Source organism: Myotis brandtii, unplaced genomic scaffold (genome assembly GCF_000412655.1).
Source record: "Myotis brandtii unplaced genomic scaffold, ASM41265v1 scaffold143, whole genome shotgun sequence".
Taxonomy (NCBI): Eukaryota; Metazoa; Chordata; class Mammalia; order Chiroptera; family Vespertilionidae; genus Myotis; species Myotis brandtii.
In genome coordinates, this window is record NW_005355115.1 from 3,171,324 (window position 1) to 3,181,754 (window position 10,431).

At 53.4% G+C, this 10,431-nt stretch overlaps 1 protein-coding gene across 4 annotated transcripts in view; it reads left to right on the forward strand.

Moving 5' to 3' along the window:
* TCTE1 (t-complex-associated-testis-expressed 1) overlaps positions 1-10,431 on the forward strand; it is a 16,797-nt gene that overhangs the window by 683 nt on the left and 5,683 nt on the right. For 2 of the 4 annotated variants that reach the window (XM_005860952.2, XM_005860953.2), the window contains exons 2-3: positions 7,935-8,265; positions 9,722-10,290. In XM_005860952.2, the coding sequence (XP_005861014.1) occupies positions 8,025-8,265; positions 9,722-10,290 (810 nt within the window). In that variant the 5' untranslated portion in view covers positions 7,935-8,024. Of the gene's footprint in view, positions 1-5,165; positions 5,178-5,260; positions 5,352-7,934; positions 8,266-9,721; positions 10,291-10,431 lie in introns of those variants that run through there. The other 2 variants (XM_014535369.1, XM_005860954.2) reach the window with 2 other exon arrangements.

A 10,431-nucleotide genomic window follows, 5' to 3' on the forward strand; every position in this document is an offset into this window, starting at 1 on the left:
TGTGCTGTTTCACTGGCCAGAGACCAAGCAGGCCGGGCCTGCGCTCTGTCAGAGGAAGCTTTTGCCCTCTTTTGTGGCACCACTAATTGGGGATTCTCAAACAGGAATTTGGGAGTGACCTGGCCTGCGATAGGGTCTGAGTGGTGGGCATGGGAAAGATCGGGGAAATATAGACAAAAGCCCAGGGCCCTGAGGACAGCCACCTGGGCTGCAGGAGAGGCTGGGTTTGATGGCACAAGAAGCACAAGAGCAGTGGGAGGAGCACTGGGGGCCCAATGGAGGGCTGTGACAGGTAGCCCATCAGAGTGTTCGGGACAGTGTCCAGGGCACAGAGGTGCTCATGGGCCTGCAGAGGGCCAGAGGCTGCAGCCGCTCAGAGGAAGGGAGGGGAGGACAGCTGAGGACCAGGGGGTGAGGAGCAGGAAGGGGAGATGGCTTCCTCCAGCATCTGCAACTTGCCCATGTGGACAGGTGGGAGGAGCCTCTGCCCAAGAGGTTAGATTTAACTGGGGACGTCAGAAGGATGGAGAAGGTCCGAGACCGCCTCTGAGAAAGGGAATGTGCTAGAGAGTCAAGCTGTGGATCCGGGGTCTGTGAAGAATGTCCCGGCAGCGTGAGCTGTGGGCAGGAGAGCACAGTGCTGCAGGATTCTTGTAGAATTCGTGGGCTGGCTTCCTCAATGCCCCAGACCAGTCATCCACAGCACTTGTCCTGTGGACCTCCCACTTTTCCTGGCTCGTGAGCTCCCTCATCTTGTCACCAGCGTGGAGGGTGGGGGTCCCCCTTCTGGTGCTGACCTGAACGGCCCAGTTTCCCTCACCCGCTACATCACTATGAGGCACAGGCTCTTTCCACAGAACTGGATTGTTGCCTTGCATCCTTCAGCCCCTAAGCTGTGTACGACCAGCCTGGGGCATTTAGGAAGCAGCCCCAACATCTCACTATCTGTTACGCTTTTGTTCATGGAAGTAAAAGAGCTTCGTTTCAAACAGACATCAACGCAAACCTTAGCTTCTCCACTCACTAGCTGTGTAAAGTGTAGCAAGTTACTTAATCTCTCTAAGTGTCTGTGTCCTCCCTTGTGAAATGGGGCTAATGATGTTATAACAACAATAATAATCCTCAACAATAAATCTGAAGATTCAGTAAATTAGGGTAAGACATCTAACATCTTCATTTTAATATCTAACATGTATCTTGAGGGCTGGCTCTAAGGCCAGCACTATATGAAATGCCTCATGCACATTAGCTCCTTCATCCTCTGGATAATCCTGTGAAGTAAGAATTACCATCCCCATTGATAGAGAAAGAAATGGGGGCTTGGTGGGGTAAAGTGACTTGCCCAAGGTCTCTCAGATGCTGGGGGCAGAGTAGATGTTTGACCTTAGTCGGTGTAACTCCTGAGTCCTTGGCCAGCCGCTATACTGCCTCCTGCTGTGCGCATGCTACTGAGAGCCTGCAAGTCCTTGTCTGTATAGGCAAGGACGTGGTTCCCAGAACACTTGTCCGCCAAACAGCCATCAAAAATAAGGACAACCCTGGCCAAACCGGGGCATCTCATCACTTACATTACCTGTAGAAGGCAGATCTTAACACCTAACTCTTTGAGTTATGGCCTGAATGTGGTTCCAGGGTGGGGGCCTGGGGGGAGGAGGATTAGCCTTTCTCCAGGGATTGTGGTCCTAGGCTGGGTTGGATGGATGCTAGAGGCATAGCATGGGAAGCCCAACAGGCCCATGAGACAGGCTCCAGGAGATGAAAGGTCACTGGGCATGTCCCCACTCTCTTCACCCAAGGGCAGGGTGTGCCCTTAGATGAGGACGCCCGATGGTGGCACAAGAGGCACTCAGTGTTGGTGGCCCAACCTTCTCTGGAATGTCAGAGAGGATTCCTGCCCCGGAGAAGGACCAGAGTCTTGAACACGCTTCCAGCCTTCAAACTGGGGTTCTCTGTCTGCCTGTGGGTTCCCAGGGTAGAAGGCTCCAGAGTAAGGTGACTATCCTCTGGGGCTATCCTCTTTTTAAAATTTATATAGAGAGAGGAAGGGAGGAGAAGAAGAGAGAGAGAAACATCAATGATGAGAGGGAATCATTGGTAGGCTGCCGCCTGCACACCCCCTACTGGGGATGGAGCCTGAAGCCCGGGCGTGTGCCCTGACCGGGAATCGAACCATGACCTCCTGGTTCATAGGTTGATGCTCAGTCGTTGAGCCACGCCTGGGCTGGGGCTATCCTCTGTGGGCCCTTGGGGGCTCCTGGCTAATGCGTGTCTACCCATCCCTGCAAGCTTCCAGGGAAGACAGTGCCACCTACCACCACTCTCAGCTGCACACTGGTGTGCCCAGGCCGGATGAAGGCCACCCTGTGAGGTCGGTGGAGTTATCTCAGGTCTCCTGCCTCTCGTTCTGTGAGCCTTCCCCACCTTTTGCCCTCTGAGCGGTACATTTTCCTTCCCCCACCCCACCCCACCCCCGTCCTAACTTTGTTTTTGGGTCTGAAACTCACTCACACTGAGGCCTGGATGACTGATAAGAGGATAAATAATTTCTGTACACTTAAACTGTCTGGATAATATATCAAGTGACTTCTACATTTTTTAACATTTGCAACATTAGTGTCAGTATATGTTTCATAATTTACCATGTTTGACCTAAAATGATGAAGTACATTTTTTTAAAATATATATTTTATTGATTTTTTACAGAGAGGAAGGGAGAGAGAGAGTTAGAAACATCGATGAGAGAGAAACATCGATCAGCCGCCTCCTGCACATGTCCTACTGGGGATATGCCCGCAACCCAGGTACATGCCCTTGACCGGAATCGAACCCGGGACCTTTCAGTCCGCAGGCCGACACTCTATCCACTGAGCCAAACCGGTTTCGGCTGAAGTACATTTTTAAAAGGCAGCACAAGGTTAGCATATGAATATACACACAGGTATGTAACATTAAGATTTCGTTTCATTGAGGGGGGAAGTGCATTTTAATGTAACAGGGATGAAAGCCTTAAGTTAGGGGCCTGAAATTCCCACAGTAGGGTGCCACGGCCTGGTTGCTCTCCCTGCCTGGGAGGCCCTCCCGACAGCTGCTCACTGGGTGAAGGTAGGAGCCCTACTTCCCAATGAATATGCCTCCTCCTTTCTGAGCAGAGAGGAGGAAAGTGTGGGGGAGGGGACACAGCAAGTGACTGTGAAAGCAGTGCCTGTGCTTAGAGGCAGCAGCCTGCCCGCAGGCCCTGGCTCCAGCCCTCCAGGGTGTCCCAGGGCCAGTCGTTTCCAGGTCTGGTCCTCAGTTTACTCATCAGCAGAATGGGGCCACGAAGCCTGCCCTGCCTCCATGTAGAGTCCTTGTAAGACTCAGGCGAGAGAAGAGCTCTGAAGGGAGCTGGTAGCTGTGAAGTGCCCAGCAGCTGTTAGTTGCCGATACTGTCCTATGGCTGGAGAGATGGGAGGTAAGACTGGAGGCTCAGGACTTTCAGGGGGAAAGGCCACAGGAGTTAGATGTCAGGCCCTGTGTATAATAACCTGGGGGCCTTTGGCCCTTTTCGGCCATCCCATTGAAATATTTCATCTACTGATTTAGGATTTTTCCCAGAATTTAATTCACCAAATGGTGAACCTATCTAAATGGTCAGAACCAGGACCCTTTGCACAGAAAGGGGCAGAAACCCAACTCCCATCTTCAGCAAAAAGGACTTGTCAGAAGACACTGAGTTAGGTCTCAGAGTTGAAGGAACCGTTAAGCAATCGGGCAGTTCTGGGGCCTCCGGGACTAGGACTGGAGACTGAAGGTCGCCAGCTGCTCTCTGTCACCGCTCACTCTGCTGGTCTCCACCTGGCCTCCTTCCCCTGCTGCAGACAGGTCCTTTCCTCGGGAAGGGAAATAGCTGCCTTCAGTAAGGGATCCCTATGTCTTTCTGTCTACTTCCTTTGTACAAACCCAAGGAGGACTCTGATTGGCTTGCAGCAGGTGGCCACCCTGAGCCAATCGTTCTGACCGATATGGGATACTCCTATGGGCCAGAATCTATTATCAGAAGGGCTAGGGCAGCCCCAAACAACAGCTACCTCACCTACTCCAGACCTCACACTGGCTAGGGACCAGGGATCAAAATGAGTAGCGAGCAGTCCCTGCCCCCTGAGGAGCTCACAGTCTAGTGTGGCTGTGGGGGGAGAGGGGTCAATCAGATCGCTGAGGTGACACAGGTGCTGGGGGTCTGATAAAGGGAGCGACAAGAAAGGCTGAAAGGCGTCAGAGGAAGAGGTGCTTGAGCTCAGGCCCCAAAGCACCCCTGCTTCCTGAGCTGAAATGGGGGGAAGGGCGGGGGAAAGGCATTCCAAGCAGAAGGAACAGCATGAGCAAAGGCTGGGCAGCATGAACGAGCTGATGTGTGCCAGATGCAGGGAGCGTCCAGTGGCAGAGTGCCTCCTCTGCTGAGCTGAGGAAGCTGAGCTGTACCAGCGCGCAGTGGGGAGGCCTGCATTGGCAGCTGTGGGGAGGCCAGATGTGAGGGGACCACCCTGGATGCAGACCCAGGTGCTGGGCAGCTGAAGCTACCATCCAGGCAGGCAGCGAGGTCCGGGCTGAGGCAGCAGCAGGAGGGAGATTATGGATGCTGGGTTGGGAGGCAGCGCTGAGGGGCTCCAACAGTAACCAGGTGTCGGGGGCAGGAGGAGAGTGGCGACTCCCGGCTTCCGGGTCAGGCATCTGGATGGCGAGGTAGGGTGCCAGGAGGAGGATTGGTTTGGAGGAGGCACCGACTTCTCTTGGGGGGCAGTTGAGTTTGAGGGAGCTGGGAGGCAGGCCAGTGGGCCTGCGATCCATCAACAGGAGTGAGGCAGGGCGACTAGGCAGAACCCTGAGGAACCTCACCCAGGAGTGGGCAGAGGAGGGAGCCTGCGCCAGAGACTTTGGGAAAGAATGAAGAGAGAGGTGGGAGGGGAGCCAAGACGGTGGCGGCCTTGTGGTAGTTGAGAGGGCAGGGGTCAAGGTCACGACCTGCCAGGGAGGGGCCACACCTTATTTCATCTTTGTAACATTAATAACAGGGAGGCAAGGAGTTTGTTAATATCTTTTAAAATATACTTTGTTTTATATTTTATTCATTTTTAACAGTAGATTTTTAAAAAATCATCTGGAACTAAAACTCTCCTTAGAAGAATCCTCTGTGTTGGGAAGTAATTTGCTTGCCAAAAATATTTTTGTAATATCTTTTTTTTGAAAACTCAAGAAGTTACTAAGTGAAAACAAGCAACTCTGACCTTACTATGAGGTCAATGGTTTCCACATTTGCCTTTCAAGTGACATCAGACGCGGTGGAATACGGAGGTTTCTGTGAACATCACGGGACGGTAGGGGCGCTGTTTCACCCTAGTCATGGGTGCGGAGCCCATGGAGGCTGCTCTGCCCTTTCCTTTCTGGCGGGGGCTCCGGGCTCTGGGACCCACCCTGGGACTCCTCCTGCAGTGTCCTGCCCAGGGGAGGCTGCAGGCTCCAAACCGCAGTGAGAGAGGTTAGGGCCAGACCTCAGGAAGAAAGGCCGGGTCCTGAGACAGCGAGGCGTTAGTCCATGCGGCTGGGCCCACCCAGTTCCTCAGGGTGCCCGCCCGGGCCCGGGTGGGGTTGCCCAACACGTGGCCTCCCAGGACGGTGAGGCCTGACGGTACAGTGAGTAACGCCTGGAAAGCCGGCTCCAGGGCAACGCCCGCTGGTCCCTGGGGCTTCCCCTGCCGGGCTGGGTCCTGCTCCCGTGGGGGTGCTGCCAGGGATGCACTGGGCCTGAGGGGAATGCAGAAGTGCTTCAGGGAGCCCAGAGGCGGAGCTAGCAGGAACAGGGCTGGTCTGCTGTCTGTCCTCCTCTCTGGCTCTCTGTCCTTCCATCCAGCCCTGAACACAGCCACTGCCGCCTGGAGATAGGGAAGGGCCGCACTCCAAGGTCCCCTCTCAGGTGTCCAGGGTGTCCTCTCTGCAGCCTAGGACCCTGTCCTTCCTCGTGCCTTCATCCTCCACACACGCCCTCCAGGGCTCTTTTCCAATATTATCCATACTAGTCAAATGTTTTAGACCAATCCCCACAATGCCTGCATAGGAAGATGCTGTTTTACAGATAAGGAGACTGAAACTCAGACAGGTTAAGTAACTTGGTCAAAGGTCACATCACCGGCAAAGCCAGAAATGCAAAGTCATGTGCTGCCTCTCAGCAGCACCCCTCCTGGCCACACCCTCTGAGGGGCCCTTACCCAGAAAGCCCCAGCTGGTTACTCCACAATTCCGGACCCAATCTGTGACTTTGCATTTGATTTGCATAAGGGTGTCACAAATACAGAGCTATCTCCCCGACAGCCCCCCTTCTTTCTCCTCCTCTTTTTCTCTGTCTCACTCACATACACACACAGCCAGGCTCTTCCTCCTCGAGATGCCTGGCGGGCTGGGTAGCGCCATCTGGTCTCCTCCATCTGCTGAGGAAACCTTCGCTGGTTCAGAGTGTTCCTTCCCACCCGTCACTCCTCAGGGCCCCAGGTCGGGGAGCAGAGCTGAGAGGAGGCCGCCTGGAGGAGTTGCTGTGTGCTGGGCAGCCCCTTTTCCGTCTGCAGTCTCAGGGCAGCGGGCAGGAGTGCACAAATCGGGGGAGGCTTCCCCAGCCCCAGATACATCCTCTATCTTCTGTCTTCAGCCCCAGATTTAGCTGCCTTTTCACCTCCCACGACTTCCTGCTGCCATCTGGAGTGCTGGGAGGCTGGAGAACTAGAAGGAAGACTGGGGTGGGGGTTGAAGGGAGGGGACCCAGAGCTGGATCCCTCAGAGGGGAGGAGGAAAAGAAGGTGCTGGCACCCTGGACAGAGAGTGGGTCCAGTGCCCCCTCTCCTTACTCTCTCAGCGGCACTGTCCAAAACAGTAGCCACCAGCTACTTCCGATTTAGAAGGAAACAGAAACTCAGATATGAAAAAATAAATATAAAATATCTCAATAACTTTTATAGATAGATGACATATTTAAACGATAATATTTTGGACATATTGGGTTAAGTATAAAATTAATTTCACCTGTTTCTCTCTGCCTTTTTAATGTGGCGACTAAAAAGTTTCAAGTGGTATGTGTGGCTTGCATTACATTTACTGGCCAGGAAGTTGCTGTTCTGTAAATACTTACTGCAGGGAGCTGTTTTGAACTAAATGGTTCTTTGTTATACCTCGGTCTTTTGGCTATACACACGCCCATCACTCACCCTCAGAGAGGCAGTACAATGTAGGGGTAAGAATGTGAACTTGATAGACTGAGTTTAGGTCCTTTCTTGTTTGTTTGTTTGTTTTTAAATATGTTTTTATTGGTTTTAGAGAGAGAAGAATCGAGAAGGAGAAAAAGAAACATCCATCTGACCAACGACCTTTAGGTGCATGGGATGCCGCTCTCAACCAGCCAGGGCCCATTCTTGTTAGTTTTAAGCTGTGTGACATTGGGCAAGTCAGTTAACCTCTCTGTGTTTTAGTTTCACATCAGAAAAATGGGAATAATACAAGTGCTTATCTCAAAAAGGCTATTGCCAGGATTACATGAGTTAATATGCATACTAAGAAGAGTGTTCAGCATACAGCAATTACTTGTACTGGCCATATAGTTATCAGTATCTAAAATACGGGGCTGTTCCTTGCTACAGTTTCACATGTCAACATATACTATGCCTCTCTGGGTGCATTCCCTCCTCCCAATCATCTTATCGGTAACTGTCATCCTCATTTCACCGAGAAGGCACCTGAAACTCAGAGAGGTTCAGTAACTTGCCCAAAGCCACACAGCTAGTCAACGGGGTTTGCACCTGGATCTGCTCTCCTCCAGAGACTGACCCTTAAGAACCACTCTGTGCTCTCTCTCTCTCTCGATAAATGCCCACCAAGACCCTCCAAAGTAATACCTCTACCCTCTCCTCTGGCCCCAGGTTCCCACCAGCATCAAGGACCTGCCAGTGTGAGAAACTTCCTGTCACAAGGCCATCCCCACGGGGTCACCTGCCCCTGGGTTGCCAGTCATGAGCATGCAGGAAACCCTAACAACAGCGTCAACCTCGCCTCAAGCTGCAGGCCAACCCTCGAGCTCAGGCTCGATGTTCACAAAGAGCTTCTCAGCCACCTGGAAGCCCAGGGGTCCAAATCGGGGGTCCAATGTGCGTTTGATGCGCAGGATCATCGCCGAGGATGCTGAGTGGTCACTGGCCATCGTCCCCCTGCTCACAGATCTCTGCATTCGACACATTGTCAAGAACTTCCGGAGTGAGTCTGTTCTGCCAGGAGCAGGAGGGAGAAGCCAGGAGCAGGGTGAATGGGGACAGCCTGGAGGAGAGGTCTCAGAGGCTGGGTCCTGGGCAGCCCCTCCCCTCCCACACAGCACTTCCCTTTGACCCCTGCAGCCAGGACAGTGTCTCCTACTGTCCCCACTTCCAGGCCCCACTAGACTCCTGCCCGCAACATGGCCTCCATGCCTATGCCCTCTCCTCACCTTTCCCACTCTCTCCAACAAAACCCAGCCCAAACCCTAGTGACCTCCTCCTCCGGAAAGCCCTCCCTGGTTGACTGACCTTTATTTACGCTCTTGGAGTCTTCTGTGGCATGTATAGGTTCTTGGTTTTTTTCTGCCCTCTGTGCACTGTAAATGTTCATCCTTTTCAAAGACAAGTTGGATGGGGAGCTCTCTGAGGACAGGGCCATCTTTTTTTCTACAGCATCTATCACTACCTGACCTACAATATATTCCTTTGACTTGTTTATTGTCTGCTTCCCCTCATAAGAAGAAGCGGCTTCCTTCATTTCATTCACTCTTGAACCCTCAGCAGTTAGAATAGTGTCTGGCACATAGTAGGTGCTCACAAAAATTTATTTATTTATTTATTTATTTATTTATTTTTATTATTTTATTTTATTTTATGAAAGAGAGGGCTAAGGGACTGCTTGGCTAGAGGAACCAAACAGCCCCGTTTGCCGGCCTCCTTAGGCTTTTATTGCAACAACAGCTTGAACTAAAATTCACTATTAGACGCTATCAGCAGGGCAAGCGTCCTTGAGAAGACACCTGCATCTGCAGTGTCCTTTCATGTATCTGCAGTGTCCTTTAAGCAAGGACATCTGAAGACTAAGCATAAAGATTCCAGTGAAACACCCAGGGCTCAGACTTGTTTGGAAAAGTCAAGGCAGGGGTGATTGTCTTCGGCCAACTCCTGCCCCATGCCTCCCCACCTCTCCCCCTATTTTGTTTTGCTGGATGCAGAAGACAGAGGGAGGCGGTGAAGGAAGCGAGTTCACTGCTCTAGCCCCGATTTTACAAATCTGCCGCCATTTTTAATCCTTCAAAAAAAATTTTTTTTTAAATTTTGAAATGAATGAAGCAAATCAGATTGGGAGCCTCTGAAGTCAGGACTTGTCCCTCCATCAGACTAAGTGATGACTGAGGGCTGGGCCTGAGATTCTTCCTCCAACCCGGAGCTCCCTGCGGCCAGATGCTGCGCTGTCAACGTTCAGGGAAGGCAGGCCCGAAGCCAGGGGCTGTGTCTGCCCCCCAGATGGAAGCCTCCCTGGGAGTCAAGTCTGATTCCCTCTCCGTCGGGGCTCTCTGAGGGCAGGGGTGGGGCTTCCCTTCCCGCAGTGCCCCCAGGCAGGCCCAGCCCAGGGCCCCAAGGGGGAGGGGGGTGTCCCCAACACCGTGACTCCGGCTTTCCTCCCTCGGTCCCCGAAGACAACCCGATCCTGACGCAGCTGCTCCCCGAGCACCAGCAGAAGGTCCTGCGCCAGCTGCCCCCGGACCTGCCGCTGGCCGTGACCGCCAACCTGATCGACGACGAGAACTACTGGCACCGCTGCTGCGAGCAGCGCTGGCCCGTGTGCCACCTGGACTGCCACGGCGGCAGCTGGAAACGCCTGTTCTTCGAGCGGCACCTGGAGAACCTGATCAAGCACTTCATCCCGGGCTCCACGGATCCCGCCGTGATCCTGGACCTGCTGCCCCTCTGCAGGAACTACGTGCGCAGGATCCGCGTGGACCAGTTCCTCCCGCCCGTGCAGCTGCGGCCCCCGCCGCACAACGGGGACCAGTCGGACTCGGGCAGCGAGGGAGAGACGGAGGAGCCCTCCATGGACCACTACCAGCTGGGCGAGCTGGTGGCGGGCCTGAGCCAGCTGGAGGAGCTGGACCTGGTGTACGGCATCAAGGACTGTGGCATGAACTTCGAGTGGAACCTCTTCCTCTTCACTTACCGCGACTGCCAGTCCCTGGCGGCGACCATTAAGGCCTGCCACACCCTGAAGGTACCACCTGCCCCTCGGCCTTGCCCCGCTTCCAGTCTTGGCGTCTCTCTGACCCCCTCTCACCTTCTGTGCCCCAGCTCTCCTCATCTTCCTCCTCTCCTTTTCTTAGTCACTGATCCAGTGTCCTTTAAAAAATATATA